General features: G+C 47.2%; 2 protein-coding genes across 16 annotated transcripts in view; both read left to right on the forward strand.

The window, feature by feature from the left end:
* TRRAP (transformation/transcription domain associated protein) overlaps nucleotides 1-7,423 on the forward strand; it is a 123,374-nt gene extending 115,951 nt beyond the window's left edge. For all 15 annotated transcript variants that reach the window (XM_074313445.1, XM_074313444.1, XM_074313443.1 and 12 more), the window contains 3 exons: nucleotides 1,748-1,951; nucleotides 2,037-2,231; nucleotides 6,292-7,423. In XM_074313445.1, coding sequence (XP_074169546.1) covers nucleotides 1,748-1,951; nucleotides 2,037-2,231; nucleotides 6,292-6,576 — 684 coding nt within the window. In that variant the 3' untranslated portion in view covers nucleotides 6,577-7,423. The remainder of the gene's footprint in view (nucleotides 1-1,747; nucleotides 1,952-2,036; nucleotides 2,232-6,291) is intronic.
* A 1,795-nt stretch (nucleotides 7,424-9,218) lies between these two features.
* Nucleotides 9,219-15,684, forward strand: LOC141567354 (uncharacterized). Its single transcript, XM_074314103.1, has 5 exons — nucleotides 9,219-9,329; nucleotides 12,963-13,120; nucleotides 13,786-13,891; nucleotides 14,582-14,803; nucleotides 15,560-15,684. Exons 1-5 carry the CDS (start codon nucleotides 9,219-9,221, stop codon nucleotides 15,572-15,574), a joined length of 612 nt encoding a protein of 203 aa, XP_074170204.1. The 3' UTR covers nucleotides 15,575-15,684.
* Nucleotides 15,685-16,011: the final 327 nt, after the last annotated feature.

Consider the following 16,011-nt stretch of genomic DNA (forward strand, 5'->3'; position numbering starts at 1 on the left):
GTGATGGTGTGTGTGTGTGTGTGTGTGTGTGTGTGTGTGTGTTGGGGCGTACCTTCTGCCTGGCCAGGTAGTTTATAACTGCCTGCACCCTCACTTTCTGCTTTTGCAGAGTCGCAAGGTCAACCATAGGTGAATGCATTGCACCTTTGGGGGGTTTTTTATGAGCATGAGCACAGGTGAGTGTGTAGAGCCTTCTGGGATCTTTACATGAGCACGAGAGTGGACTCCCAGGTTCCCAGGAGCATGTTGTTGCTCTTCAACGTCCTGTATGTCATCTTATTCTCCAGCTTGTTCTCTTGTTCGGGCAGCTTCGTTTGCTCCAGCTGGTATCACTGCCTCAGCACCTGCGGCGTTAAACCGTTGTCACTGATTGTTTTCAACAAATGCCTTTCGATTTAAATAGGATCTTCCTCACTGAGTTCAGTCAAACAGAGACAAGCCTCATTAAAGAAGCTGCCAGACAGGTCAAATCGTGACAATTCTCTGGAGAGGAGGCTTTTGGGGGATCACCAAACCATTCTGCTTACTCCAGTGACTGTTAGGCTGCTCGCTTTTATAGCCATGGTTGCCAGGCTGTGCTGGAGGTGTGGAGAAGGAGATGGAAAAAGGACAATTAGACTGCCACAAAAAGGACAGTTAGAATGCCACAAAGCTCACTGTTCTCACCAAGATTCAGCCTTTTTTTCTTGAATAAAAGCTGCTCAGATTGTTGTAAGCCTTTGTTTAATTTCCAGAGTTCTGGAAAAGATTACTTTGATGATTTTTGCCAGCGTTCTTACTGCTTTTATGGAGGAGCACCTTTTGGAAGTCCTCTCTCTGCTATCTCAGAAATGCTTCTGTCTGTTTTACAAATGAGGAAACGAACAGAAACTGAACGTGTGATTGATGGTCTGCGTGGTTGTTGGTTGCTTAGGGCCTGCATTTTAGTGGTTATTCAGAGAACATGGGTTCTCTGTTCTGTTCACCCAGAACAGACCTTGTACCTTTACCAGTTGGTCTAACAGGAACTAAATTAAATCAGTAAACTTTTTACTGAGGCCATCTCTAAATTTGTGTTGTTTGCAATAGTCTTGTGAGTCTTCCAGTACGGAATTCAGTTTAAAGTGTTGGGTAGCAGCTGCTCTAATTTTAGACTAGCTTCTTTGGTTTCTGGAACTTTTGTCTTTCATAGTCTTAGATATGAAGCGGTGGTGTTGGTATCCACCTGTTGTTTTGTTCTGTTTGTTAACTGGCCTGGCATATTTTGTAGTTAGCATGTTATAATATTCAGATATTCGCCTAAATTTTCAGTGAGACAGGTATCACACATCATATCATGCAGGTGAGGCTTTTCATTTAGACAGCTCCATTGTTGCTTTAAGCACAAGACATGGAACCCTGGAGGGAAATTGGCCGATCTTGTCCATCCTTATGTTTCGTCAGAGGACACTGCTTATGTATCTGTCGACAAGATTCACTCTCCTGGTGCTAAGAAATTACAATTTGAGAGTTTTTCTTTTTTTTTTTTTAACACACAAACAGGGTTTATTAGTGATAAGTTCTCAGGGAAGAAAATGGGCCTAACCAAGGTGGGCGGGAGAGAGAGAGACAGAGGATGAGAGAGTGAGAGGGACAGAGAGAGAGAGAGAGAGAGAGAGAGAGAGAGAGAGAAAGAGAAAGTGAGAGAGAGCAAGAGCCAGAGTTTGCCTTTTGAAGGAAACAGTGCGCGAGTGAGATGGCAGTGTCATGGAGTCACGTATCATCCCAGGTCCTTCGAGACATCCTCAAGGAGGTTCAGAGTAACATGGTGCCCCGCAGCATGCTGAAGGAGTGGGCTCTGCACACCTTTCCCAACGCCACCGACTACTGGACGTTCCGGAAGATGTTCACCATCCAGCTCGCACTGATTGGCTTTGCAGAATTCGTCTTACATTTAAATAGACTCAACCCTGAGATGTTACAGATTGCTCAGGTAACTTGGGGTGAACAGCCAGACACCCTCCTTCAGACGTCTGCACTCTGTTTACGTTCCTAAATTGTCTCCTTCTGAACTTTAGGACACCGGCAAACTGAACGTTGCCTACTTTCGATTTGATATAAACGATGCCACTGGAGACTTAGATGCCAACCGTCCTGTCCCTTTTCGCCTCACACCCAACATTTCTGAATTTCTGACCACCATCGGCGTCTCTGGCCCACTCACTGCCTCCATGATCGCTGTCGCCCGATGCTTTGCCCAGCCCAACTTTAAGGTAGGTCTCAAGGTCGTCTTGTGAGAAGCGCAGGCTGGGGTCACGCAGCACATGTGGCGGCCTCACAGGAAGTGCCAAGCGCTAGCGAGGCGGAGATCGCTGAGTGAGGTCGAAGAGGTTGGTGCTGCCGTACACTGAAAGCACATTCATTTGGGAAAAGGGGTTAAAATGTTCTCTGTCCAGAAGTGTGTAGGATGTTGAGGAGCCCAGTTTATAAAAAGGCATCTAGAAGCCGCTGTTGGATAATTTCCCCCAACTGTTACCCTTGCATGTCAGTTTTTTTTACTCCATTTTATAGCTGCCTTCTGCTTCTCATTTTGCAAACCTTTGTGCTGTGAAAGGGTGCAAATATTCTCTGTAGGGTGGTGCCTGTCTTGTAGTGATGGGGCCTAAATTAATGTGACAGGCAAGGCACATAGCAAACCCCCAGGAAATGACATGTGCTAAGATGCCCTTGGCCATGTGAGGGTGTGTGACAGCTCTGCCCACGCTGTCGTCAGCTGAGGCCAGGGAAGGTGGGCGGCATGTCAGAGGTCATACAGCTGGGGGAGGCAGATGGCGATTCAAATCCAGTGCGTTCTGACTCTTCACAATTGGGGACAGAACACAGTTTACTTTTTTTTTTTTTTTTTTAAACTTATGCGACCGGCCATACCTTTCTTTTTTCCTTTTTTCTTTTTTCTTTTTTACCCCCAGATAAGCATTTTATGTCTAGAGAAGGCTTCAGACACCAGTTGCTTTCCCAAAACATTTACTCAGAACAGTTTTAAAATTATTGAAAACTCTGAACAAGACTTTTTGTTATATACACATCTCGCTCTTTTTGATGTTCGGTTGCACATCAACGTGGAATGCTGTTCTGGCGTCTTGGGAATAACTTATGAACATGAATGAAAATACATAACCTTTAGGTTTTTTCCTGAGTGAGGCGTTTGTGCTCGAATGCAGTGGCTTTGGCTTTAAGGCTTGAAATGTGAAGTTCTCATTTAGATAGAAATGTTCCACTTCTGGAAGCAATCATAGCGTAATCCTTAGAATGGCATTTAATTTGAAAACTTGAAAAAGAATGAAGAAGGCTCTCTTTATTTTATTTTGTTAATTTATTTTTCAATTACAGTTGACGTACAATAGTTTCGGGTATACAACATCTATATAATTTCCAAAATGATCACCCAGATAAGCCTAGTTCCCATCTGGCACTATACGTAGTTATTACAATATTATTGACTATAGTCCCTATACTGTACTGTACATCCTGTGACTGTTTTTATAACTGGCAGTTTGTACTTTTTAATCCCTTTACCTCTTGACTCATCCCTTCACCTCCCCTCCCCTCCCAGTTTATTTTCTGTATCTGTGAGTTTGTTTTGTTCATTTTTGTTTTTTAGATTCCACATACAAGTGAAATCATATGGTATTTATCTTTCTCTGACTTACTTCATTTAGCCTAATACCTTCTAGGTTCATCTATGTTGTTGCAAATGGCAATATTTCATTCTTTTTTTATGGCTGAGTAATATTTCATTTATATATATATATACATACATACATACATACATATACATATACATATACATATACATATATATATATTTTATCATGTTTCCCCGAAAATAAGACCTAGCCGGACCATTAGCTCTAATGCATCTTTTGGAGCAAAAATTAATATAAGACCTGGTATTATATTGTATTATATTATATCAGGTCTTATATTAAAATAAGACTGGGTCTTATATTAAGTTTGGTTCAAAAGACACATTAGCTGATGGTCCGGCTAGGTCTTATTTTCGGGGAAACACAGTATATGTATATATATCTCACATCTTTTCTTCTTTATCCAGTCAGTCATCGATGGACACTTAACGTTGCTTCCATAGCTTGGCTATTGTAAATAATGCTGCAGTGAACATAGGGGTGCATATAGCTTTTCAAATTAGTGTTTTGGGTTTCTTTGATTAATACCCAGAAGTGGAATTACTGGGCCATAAGGTAGTTCTGTTTTTAATTTTTTGAGGAAGCTCCATACTGTTTTTCATAGTGGCTGCACCAGTTTACAGCCCCACCAACAGTGCTCGAGGGTTTCCTTTGTTCCACATCCTGGCCAGCACTTGTTTGTTGATTTATTGAAAACAAGGCTGTCGGTGTTGTGATGGCCTGTTACAGCCCGAGGAGCACCATGCGTTGCTCGCTGCACAGACTGCTGGTATCGATAGGCCCAGATTTCCTCACAGCCTAAGTGTAGTCAGTGCCTTTCCATTAAGCGCAGACGTCAACGTGCGGGAATCTCTTCTAACAGCACATTCTATTGGCACTTAGTAATGCAGAGTAAAACCCTCCACATGTTCGTCTAAAGTTACTTTTTATTTAAAAAAAATTTTTCATGGAAATAGTGGACTTAATAATAGCCTTTGTTGACTGCTGTTGAGGCTACTTTTAAACAGTCCTGGGTTCCTGAAATGAAAGTGCTCTTCACCCTTCGAATTTGACGATGGTCGTTGAATATCTCAGTTCATGAAGATTTGCAGGCTTTGGCGTCAGTGTGTTGAACTGCCCTCCTGTCCTTTCTTGGTGATCTCAGTACCAGCGTCCACCCTCTGGGTGCCCCGGCCCCTCCCCCCCAGTCTGCTCCCTCCGCTCGAGCTCGCGCTCGCGCTCTCCACGATGCCACAAGACCCCCTCCCCCCACCGCCTCCAGTCTTTCCAGCTCCCTCCCTCTGGGTGCAGTTCCAGTGGTTCTCTGGCCCCGGGAGAGCTGCAGCCTTGGGTCCCTCTCGCCTGGCTCCCTTCCTTCACCTTAGGTCCCCTGGGTGGGCCCCCTGCTGTGCTCGCCCTCTGCGGACTCCTTGCCCGCCACTCCTGGTGAGATGGGCAGATGCAGATGACGCCACCACAGAGTGCCATGTCCGGAAAGTGGATGGCTTCACTTTGGCACCTGTCAGAATGTGCTGCCAAACCCACTGGTGCCTGTGTCTCGTCTGTGCGTTCTGATGAGCCGCGAACACAGACATCGTCCCCTCTCCTCCCGTTTTCCCACTATTCGTCCCCCACACCCTCAGTGGCTGCCTTTGCCAGCCCGTCCACATGTCTCCACACCACACCCCTCCTCCCCCCTTCTGGATGGTTCCTTTGTCTCAGCTTGTAGCTCGGGTGGCCCCTCCCCTTGGGCATGGAACCGCCCCCCCCACCCCCAGTAGCCCCCCAGGCACTGCTCCCCAGCATCAGGTGCTCATCTCAGCAGTGTCCTCTCTCTTCTGGGCTCTTTACATCTACGTACTCTTTGAATTTCACAACACTTTTTGGGGAGGCTCTGTTACTATGCTCTGTTTATAAAGGGGAAACTGAGGCACGGGGTCCAGTAACTCTCCCAGCGTCCCCCAGGTAGGAAGTGGTGGAGCTGGGACCACACAGGCCTGGGGCAGCTGTCCTGAGTCCTCCGCCATCACCAGGGGACTACCTGGGGGACGCTGGGAGAGTTACTGGACCCCGTGCCTCAGTGCGAACAGCTCAGCCCTCTGCGTGCTGTTCCCTGGGCCTGAGACATGTTCCCTGCAGCACTCACATGCTTTGCACCCTCCATTCCTTCCCACCTCAGCCTGGGTGTGACCGAATCATCACACGCCCCTCTGAGACCCCCGCGAGCCTTCCTCACCTGCTCTTTGCTCCACTGTGCCCATCCCCGCCTGGCACGTTATACTTTCCTTTGTTGGGACATGAGCTGCATGTGGGCAGGGGTGTTGGGCTTTCTGTGCCCTGAGCTGCAGTGCCAGGAGCGGTCTTCCTGACTGGCCCACCAGGCGCTCACATGTGTGGAGTGGGACGAGCACAGACAGATTGGCAGCAGCGAGCAGCGCTAGGTGGCAGGTGCCATCAGGGTGGGCCCTGGTTCTGTTGCAGACCAGACAGAAATGGCGTGCCTCGGCGCCGCGGTTAGGCCGCCGCTCCACACGGAGGCTCCCCAAGCACATCTGCAGGGCACCTGCCGAGCTCGCCCTCATTGGGAAGCTGTCCCTCTGGATTGTTCTTGGTTAAACACAGATCGTCTCTTTCTCTCCTCACACAGGTGGACGGCATCCTGAAAACTGTGCTTCGGGACGAGATCATTGCCTGGCACAAAAAAACGCAGGAGGACACGTCCTCTCCTCTCTCGGCTGCTGGGCAGCCAGAGAACATGGACAGCCAGCAGCTGGTGTCCTTGGTTCAGAAAGCTGTCACCGCCATCATGACCCGTCTGCACAACCTCGCCCAGTTTGAAGGTGGGGAGAGCAAAGTGAACACCCTGGTGGCCGCCGCCAACAGCCTGGACAACCTGTGCCGCATGGACCCCGCCTGGCACCCCTGGCTGTGACAGCTGCTCTCAGCACCCGGAATGTGAAGGGCGCCTCAGGCTCCGAGCCGCCGGCTTCCAGCTCTCTCTGCCTTACTCGCTGGTTCTCAGAAGTCCTGTAGCTCTACTGCTGTGCAGTTGTCTGTCTCCCTGGTAGCTTGTGTGCAAGAGGATGAATTCAGTTGGGAGGGAAGCTGAGCTGTTACGATGGTGAGGTGATTCGAACAGCAGAGCCGAACCTCACTCTAAGCTTTGAAAACAACCTTTCGAGAAAGCAGGACTCCGGCCTGGCATTTCTTTGTGAATTCTTTATCGCCTCCCTCCCTCCGTGCAAGCACCCAGATGGAGTTGTAGGAAGCAGTTCCGTACGACTGTTTTTAACTCTTTCAGAAGTAATACCCCATAGGAGCTTCGTGGTTTTGTACAGGCCTTTGTAACAAGTGTACAGAAAACCCACTTTGTTAGAGAAACAGGAATTATGAACAAATCGTGCTGGTTTTTTTCTAAGCACAAACTTTTACTCTGTTTGAACCGCTCTGGGAATCTCATTGAGTGTGTGACATGGAGCCACGTGCCTCGTCACCCTGCTGGGACCGCCATTTCTCACAAACTCAGATGTGGGTTCCTCTGGGAGAGCGGCCGGTGACTCACACTTTTTATTGGCTGGCTCTCTGGATGTCTTCTCGGCATTAACTGTCACTGTACCTGGAAAAAAATCCCTCCTTCCTCCTAATTTAAAAAGAAACAGCAACACAAGTTTGTCTGTTAACTCCAGTGTGTGTTCACATTTTTATAAATATGAGTATTGAGAATGTTCTATCTAAATTTGTACAGTGTGATTTTTTAGAATAAATATTTTATAAAAGGGTATGTTGTCCCTTGTGTGTTAAAATGCCTGTTTCTGGGAGGTGTTTCCTCTACCTAAGCGTCCCTCTGGCCCTCGGCCACTGGCGGTCCCGGGCCAGCGTGGGCCACGCCCCGATGTGGCTTTGTGGTGACGGACAGGTGCTGCCTGGCAGGGTCTCGGCCTGGAACGCGGGTCTGCACCAGACGCTCCGCATGTGCTGGGATGGTGACAAGGAATGCTGGTCCTGATCGCGATGGTGGCAAAGGCGCCCAGGAACCTGGTCCCTTTCCGTTTTGTTTACACATTTCAAGGCGGCTGCCGTGTGACCTGTGCGCCGAGGGGACAGCGCCAGGCAGGGCCTCCTGGGGCCTGGAGGCCTCAGTTTGGATCCGCGCCCCCAGCAGGGCTGTTTCCTGGTGCTTGGAGCATCTGAGCGCTCAGCTGCACCAGCTCGTCCCCGTTTGTCAGCACCGCCGGTGGGAGTAACCAAGCAGGACGCTGCCCTAGAGGACGGGAGGGTCAGTTCCTCACGCAGGCTGTGATGTCCCAGCGTGAGAAACTGAAGCAGGACAGGATGGGGCTGCTGCTTGTTCTAAAGTGACTCACCCGTTTAAGTGCCTCGTCGCTGGGAGGACGGCCTTTCCACAGCTTGGACTGGTCAGTGCCAGGGCCTGGAGCCCTTCTCAGGCCCCACTCACCCAGGTCTTCCCCGTGCTCCACGCTGTCCCCCGCTGTCCCAGGCAGCGTGGGGTGAAGTCTGTAGCTGGGGTCACTGAAACCTCTCCACGAGGCCCAGTTCGAGGGCCATAACCCAATGTGTTAGAAGAGGCGAAGCTTTAGGCCTTGGTGGTGCTGGGTTGTGACTGGGAGGCCCGCTCGCCTGCAGTGGGTGGGACCCACGGCCACAGCGGAGGTTATACTGGTGTCCAGTCCTCATGTGCAGATGGTCCATCAGCCCCCAGGCGGCAGCCCCCACTTTACAGAGAAGGGATTTTCAGCTCCCAGAGGGGAAGGTCTCATCCACAGTCCCAGAGCCAACTGTGGAGAAACGGAATCAACCTTGTCCAGCTTGACTCCAACCCTCCTCCCCCTCGCCCTGCACCCTGGGACAGGGTTGGAGGTTGAGGGGCCAGGGGTTGTCCATCCGACTATACGTTCCTCTTCTTTCTTTGGAGCTAATTGCGTTATTGTACAATTACTTGGAGGACTGTCTTTGTGAGAGTGTCTGTGAGAGGAGCCGTACTGAAATGACAGGTGATGGCTGACAGGCAGCTGCTGCATTTCCCCGAAAATAAGACCGGGTCTTGTATTAATTTTTGCTCCAAAAAACGCATTAGGGCATATGTTCAGGGGATGTCATCCTGAAAAATCATGCTAGGGCTTATTTTCCGGTTAGGTCTTCTTTTCGGGGAAACACGGTGATAGGTGCTGTCATGCAGCCATCAGGCCCCCAGGAGAGGAGATGCCCCCTGACCGGCCTCACTGTGTAACAAGGCCTCCAAGCCTGGGGTCAGGTCATTTGACACATTAAGTTGCCTTCGTGCTCTTGGAGAATCACGTGGAACATGGTGATTGACGTACGAATGGCGTTTGGGTCCAGGGAGTCTGGAGTCTGTCCATCATCTCAGGCTCGCCCACACCACGCCCCGGTTTCTAGAAAAACCAACCTTTGAACAGCCAGGGCAGGAGTTCCAGGGGAGATCCAGCATCTTCTGAGCTCCATCTGAAAGTGGCAAGATCAAGGACCTGGACTCGGGAGACCCCGAGCCAGAGAGCCAGAGCCTCCGAGACCGTGAGCCTCGGCTCTCACCTGAACATGGCGTCGCTGGAAGTTGGGCCCTCGGGAGACGAGGAAGGTCAGAGAAAGGGCTCATTTACCGGGGGGCACACACGGTATATGTCCAGAGTCTCCAAACACTATTTCAAGGTAAGGACTGTTATTAGACGTTATTTTATTGTGGCAAAATACACATAACAAAATTTACCCTCTTAGCCATTTTTAAGTGTGCAGTTCAGTGGCATTAAGTACAATCACATTGTGTAACCATCACCACGGTCATCTCCAAAATTGTTTTCACCTTCCCAAACTGAAACTCTGCCCCATTAAACACTAACTCCTTGTTCTCTGTTCCCCCAGCCTCAGGAAAATACTCTCCTACTTTCTGACTCTGAATTTGTCTATTCCAGGCATCTCGTCTAAGTGGAATCATACAACACATGTCCTTTTGTGACTGACTTATTTTACTCAGTGTAATATCCTCAAAGTACATTCATTTTGTAGCATGACAGTTTTCTTCCTTTAAGGCTGAATAATATTCCATTGCATATATACACCACGTTTTGTTTGTCCATCTTCCATCGATAGACACTTGGGTTGCTTCCATCTCTTGGCTAGTGAACAGTGCTGCTCTAAACACGGGTGGGCAGTGCTCTGTTTGACTCCCAACTTTGAATTCTTTTGGGAATATGCACAGGTGGAATTGCTGGATCTTACAATTCTGTTCTCCAGTTTTTGAAGACCTGCCACAGTTTTCCATCACGGCTGCACCGTCTTACACGTGCACCAACAAGCACAAGAGTTGCTCTTTCTCTACATCCTCATCGACATTTGTTTTCTGATAAAAACACTTGTGTTTTGATGAGAATCATCCCAATGGTGTAAAGTGGTACCTGTCTTGTGGTTTGATTTGCATTTCCCTAAAGATCAGCGATGAGCATCTCTTCATGCGCCTATTGACCATTTGTGTACCTTTTTTGGAGACATACCTGTTCACACCTGTTGCCCATTTATTAGTCAGGTTGTTGGAGATCTTTATATATTCTAGATATTAACCCCTTATCAGATATGATTGGCAGTTATTTTCTCCCATTCTGTGGGTTGCCCTTTCATTCTGTTGATGGTGTCCTTAAATACTGCTGCTACAGGTGATTAATTTTTAATGTCGTACTTGACAAAGGGAAAATATAACTGGTATACAAGAGAAAAGTTTGGGAAATAGTAGTTGAAACATCTCATGCTTATATGGATTTCTTTATAATGTATGATTTTTAAAAAATCTATAGCTTATATTTAATTCCAAAATTTAATGAAGAGTCAACTAAGTGTGGACCTATAGCATACATACACATATAGATGAAAATCTTAAAATACTACCAAGTATAATTCAGACCTGTTTTTGCTCCTGTGCCTCATGAACGTAGCGTGATAAAACCGAGTTAATGGTGCATTATCCTTTTCATATATTTCTGGATAACATGCATCATTTTAAAGGAATTACCTCGTTGCTATATTCCTCTGGAACTTACCAATCTACCTCCAAATGATATTGTTCTTCACCTATAATGGAATAATCTGATAACAGTAAACGTCCATCTCTCCCTTCCCGCTGTGCTATTAATGTTACATGTTTTGCTTTTATGTTATTAACTCCATGACACATTGTCATTACTGTTCACACCAGACCGTGGGTTCTTAGCAAGACAAGTTATATTGTTCCCTTATCATGGAGGGTGGGGGGGTGAGGAGATAAAAACGCCTAAAAAGGCTCCTTGGGAAGCTGGTATATATTCACTTTTTTAGCTCTAACAGCGTTTTTTGGTATGTGTTTCTTAGGTTTTTCTATATATAAGAATATGTTCGGTCTGCTTTGCTTTCTGGTTTGTGAAAGGGGGTGGGGACCAAGCTGCCAGTGTCCCCAGACCGTGCTGCCACACCAGAGAGGGGGCGGCCGAAGGCAGGTAAAAACGTCTTCAGTTTTACTACTGCTATGAATGGGGCTTTTGCTTGGTTTTAGTTCTTTGCCTGATTCCCGGAGCTCCCATAGTTATTTTAGCCAGTATTTAGTTGTTTGTCTAATGATTCCTGCGGGTTGAGGGTCTGGGGCTGCCTCGTCTTCCATACTGCTGATGTCACACGAGGCAATTGATTGACATTTTTCATTTTTTTAAATTGAGCTGTAATTTACAAAAGTATTAGTTTTTAAGATTGTAAATGATTGTGTAAACATTAATTTTAAAATTAGACTAAATCCAGCCTGTGGTTCACAGAAATAAGCTCTGAGGCGCTGGGGTCTTCTCAGTACAGACCATGTAGTGAGTGACATGGCACCAGCCAAAACCTGTCCTCCCAGCCTCACATCCTCTAGACAGAAAAAAAGGGAACAGTTACTGCAGGAGACTCACTTTTAAATAAAGTACAACTTTATGTCTCAGAGGACTCTAATCATTGTTGAGTTTCCATTTATGAGAACTCAACATTATTTTAGAGGAGAGAGAATTTGTTCTTTTTCTGGGCCAATAGAAAAAACTTGTTAAGTAGCAAAACAAAAGTACTATTTTTATACTAGCCAGAAGCCAAATAAGATGGAAATAAATTTGCAATAAGATCACATTTCATATTGTATGTTTATAAATCATATCCTAAAAATGATAGTTTTATGAAGCTTTCATTTGAACTATTGTGCAATCACCTAAACAACAGCAATTAAACTTAAAGAGAAAATGGTCAAAATTATTTTAGAAGACAAAATAATTATTGCTGTACTTATGGATTCCTGCAGAGGACTTATTAATAACAACAATTCTGTAGTAACAGTACCTACAAATAGAATGGAGTGGAAGCAACTAACTTATATGATTCATGTTTAAATAGTCTTCAGTTATTAATCATTATATCAAGATTCTGAGTTGAACCGCTGTATAATCTCTGAACTAAAAGCAATGAAGCTAAAAGAGAAAAAAACTCAAAATTACTTCAGTACAGAAATTACTGAGCACAGAGTCTGGCTGAGGTTCCGGGTCTTCCGATGGGCGCATTGGAGGCTGTACCTCAGGCTGTGTGGACAGAACGGGGAATCCAGCTCGCAGCGTAGACATTTCTGTTGTTGGTGGAGTGTATGTTGGGACAACGAAGACTGTTGGGGAGAATTCTTGGGGGGCCTCATCCTCGTTGTCCTGAATATAGCGAAGGACAGGTGTCTTAGGCTGGTCCCTGGGAGCCCGTGGTAACACCTGTGTCTGAGGGGAGAACTCAGCCAGCAGCTCCAGGCAGGTGCGTGTCCAAGCGTCTGGGCTCTGCCTGGCCATCAGGAGCACGGACAGCCTGGGGGAGCACCTGGGTGCAGCCTGGGTGCCTGCACCTCACAGCTCGACGCTCCTTCTTCCTGAGCAAGTCCGGCTTCCAGAGGATTCTCTGTGGGCCTCTCAGGCCTCTGCCAGATGCTCCACTCGAACTATCAGGGACATATGTTCAACTTTGATTCCTTCTGATAAGTTTCATCTGGAGTGTGCATTCTCTTGTTGTAAATCGTGTTTTTCTTGTGGAAATGAGCTGGCCTTGATAATGGCCATTGCGGATTTCTGTTTCCAGGATTTGGGTCTCTGGTGCGAGTCCCAGCTCTTCGCATGCATGGCTGGTCTTTTACTTCGGGAAGGTTCTTCTCTCTTTTCACAGGGAATTTGCTCTTGATTAAATATCCAATAGAAATTCATGTTTTTATCTCAGGGCAGTTTCTGCCAGAACTTTCCATTTCACTTTCTACCACTGTTGTTTTAATTTTAGAGTCATAAAGGAGATGGGACATTTCAACACCCAGGTTCCGGTCCAAGCACAAGTGCTGTGAGTTGTGACCAGGAGTTGACGAGGCTGGTTTCCCCTGAGAGCAGAGCAGTTCTGACCCCTCACGCTGCAGGAAGGCTTGACAACACCAACGCCTGCAGGTAAGTGTCAAGCCTGTTTTCAGTATTTTTCAAACCTCCAAGATCCTATAACTTTCATATATGAACTACCATTGATACATTAAAAATGATTTCAAACGTTTTTATAGAAGTTTGTGGATTTTAATTTTTTCTCATTTTATTGAATATAACTGACATCAGAGTGTATTATTAGTCCAAGGTGTACAATATGATTTGATATATGTGTTTACCACTGTGTTTTCTCACTAGGGTGAAGTACTCTGTTTGCGGATTTTTCAGTACGATCTTTAAGAGCATTGATGAGTTGATCTTACCTTGCTACTTTACCATATATTTGGTTTCCTCTTTCGTCAAGAGTTTTAAAATACTGTTTCCCCCAAAATAAGACCGGGTCTTATAGTAATTTTTGCTCCAAAAGATGCATTAGGGCGTATTTTCAGGGGATGTCTTATTTTTTCATGTACAACAATCTACATTTGTTCAAATACAGTCATGTCGTCTTCTTCTGGAACATCATCATAGTAACGTACTAAATGCGTCCGTCTGGCTGACGATCTTACCTGGGGCTGATTTTCGGGGAAACACTACACTTATTTTAACTCAGCCACATCAGTCAGTTTCTTCAAAAATCCTTCCAACTTGCCTTCGGAGGGATTTTCATTTCTTAATGGAGCTGTCACCTCCAGGTCCACGATCCCACTGTCCATGGTCTCTCCACAATGTCGCCGACCCTTCCTGTGGGACCGAGCCGGTGGCCTCACATCTTTACCCGTCCCCCGCGGCTGCTGTGTGGTAAGTGGAACAGAGGGGGCAAAAGTGGGAGGAGAGCCCAGTTAGGGGAGAAGTGTGGCTGTTTGGCCCTCCCCTCTGTCCAGGTGGCCCCTAGCTCAACAGACAGCTGGTGCCAGAGAGCGCAGCTTTGGGCATGCCGACTGCAGATGGCTCAGCGCTGGGAAGGGCTCAGGGTGGCAGCTGACAGGGTGAGGGGCAGCTCGGGAGCTTGGAGGCCCCGGATGGAACACTGGAGATCTATTTATATCAAAGAACTGGGGTTAAGGCTACTGGCTGATATGAGGGTGCAAAGGCTTCCCCAAGTCCCGCAGCACTGCCCTTCTGTCAGGGTGTGAGGCAGCGACAGGCGCTGGACTGATGGAACAGGGTTCCCAGCCCTTGTGTGGGAGCAGGAGGGAGAAGGCAGACATCCCCGGGTGTCTCTCCTCTCAGGCTATGGCATTGATTTCACTCAGTGAACAACTTGCTGATGTTTTACATCTGTACTCACTTGACTCCCTCTCAGACCAAGACGCCGTGTATTTCCAGGGGTCCAGAAGGTGCCCTTCGATGCGTCCCACATATCCCCCTCCCCAGAGGGAAGGCCTGTTTTGACATGATGTCATTTTGTCTGAGTTTTTTGCCAACTTTTTTGATAACCATTCGTGTTGTTGTATCAGTTGATCTTTTTATTTTAATCTGATTTTACAGATAAGGAAGTGGAGGCTCAAGAGTGAAGGTCACACAGCTGTGGACTGGAGCGGGATTCAAACTCAGGACTCTCCTAAAGCCTCCGGATCTTGTCCAGACTCCGGGAAGGTCACAACCGGGGCATCTCTACCCAGAGCCCCAAGAGACGCTGGGGACTATGGTTCTGAAAAGTGCGCATCCAGCACCCCTGCCATTCTGGGCTTGCGACACAGATGCAGAAAGGTAAGTCCTTGCCGCTGTCCCACGTGTACATGATGTCAGAACACTTCCGTGTCTACACGGCTCTGAGCACTTTACACAAGGACACATGTAAGTGGTACAGTGCCCTTGGAGGAAGGGGCTGTTATCCCCACTTTACAGATGAGTAAAGTGAGGCATGGGTTAGGTAATGTATCCAAGGTCACATTACAAAGCCAGGATAATGACACTTTGCCTCTTGAGGGCATTGAAAAGGAAAAAAATCTGCATGTGTGTGTCTGCATCTGATCACCAGGCAAAACGCAGAAGACAAGTTAATACGGTTCCCTGAGGGAAGGCCAGTGTTTCTGTTGGTGGAGGGGAGGATGAAGGAACAAACTAAAACTTCCCAAAGAGCAGGCTTTTAAAAAGTCATCAAGATAATAGGCAGGGAACGTGCGGGAACAGACAGGTAGGTGTACTGACTTGTTGAGAAACCTGACAGTATTTTGACTTCGACAGCAGAAAAAGCTGGCGAGCCCCAGGAGAAGCTCAGCGTGTCCTCACAGGCAGCAGAGCGCAGGACACGTGTGTGTGCGTTTTCTAGTGACAGTGACGGGGTGGGAAATAGACGAATATGACCAGACAACGTCAAGGAAGTTAGCGGAGCAGAAAGCAGCAGGACTCTATTTCCACTTTGACGAAAACGGGAGTTACGGAATCTGGTGTAATGATTTTGGAATTCCAGAGTCTATTCGAAAGCTTGGCTAGTAAATTGTGGTTGATTTTGGTCACTTTCAGCTTTTAGTGCAGTAGCTGCCCAGCCCCCCAACCCCGTGGCGGGCGGCCGTGCCTGCGCTCCTCGTGAAGCGTGCTGAAGCCAGAGTCGCAATAAGGACCTTGTCCTCCAACTGTCAGCTTCTGTGTTCTGATTGCTGCTTTTGACCAAGGAACAGAAGCAGGAGGCCATTGTTGCATCCAGGAGCTTCCAGGGGATTTAAAGGAACAGCTGCAGTTTTATTTTTTCCCCTTTGGGAGACAAACATTTAACGATTAGGATATTCAAAAGCAGCTGCGTGGACAACCTCTGTCAACTGAGGATGGCCTCCAGCCAAAAACTAGTAAGAAGCTGGGACCCTCAGTCACAAAGCAACAACAAAATGAATTCTGAAGGCAACCTGAGGACGCTGAGAGGATTCTTCCCTGGTTGAGCCTTGAGAGGAACACAGTCTGGCTGACACCTGGATTGCAGC

The sequence above is a fragment of the Rhinolophus sinicus genome, linkage group LG10, assembly GCF_036562045.2.
Source record: "Rhinolophus sinicus isolate RSC01 linkage group LG10, ASM3656204v1, whole genome shotgun sequence".
Lineage (NCBI taxonomy): Eukaryota > Metazoa > Chordata > Mammalia > Chiroptera > Rhinolophidae > Rhinolophus > Rhinolophus sinicus.

Bases quoted from the DNA above. Each gene is read 5' to 3' on its own strand.
- LOC141567354 (XM_074314103.1), top strand. From the start codon at position 9,219: ATGGCGTCGCTGGAAGTTGGGCCCTCGGGAGACGAGGAAGGTCAGAGA. The intron at 9,330-12,962 runs GTAAGGACTGTT...TTTTAATTTTAG, and splicing joins TCTCCAAACACTATTTCAAG to AGTCATAAAGGAGATGGGAC. The intron at 13,892-14,581 runs GTAAGTGGAACA...CTGATTTTACAG, and splicing joins TCCCCCGCGGCTGCTGTGTG to ATAAGGAAGTGGAGGCTCAA.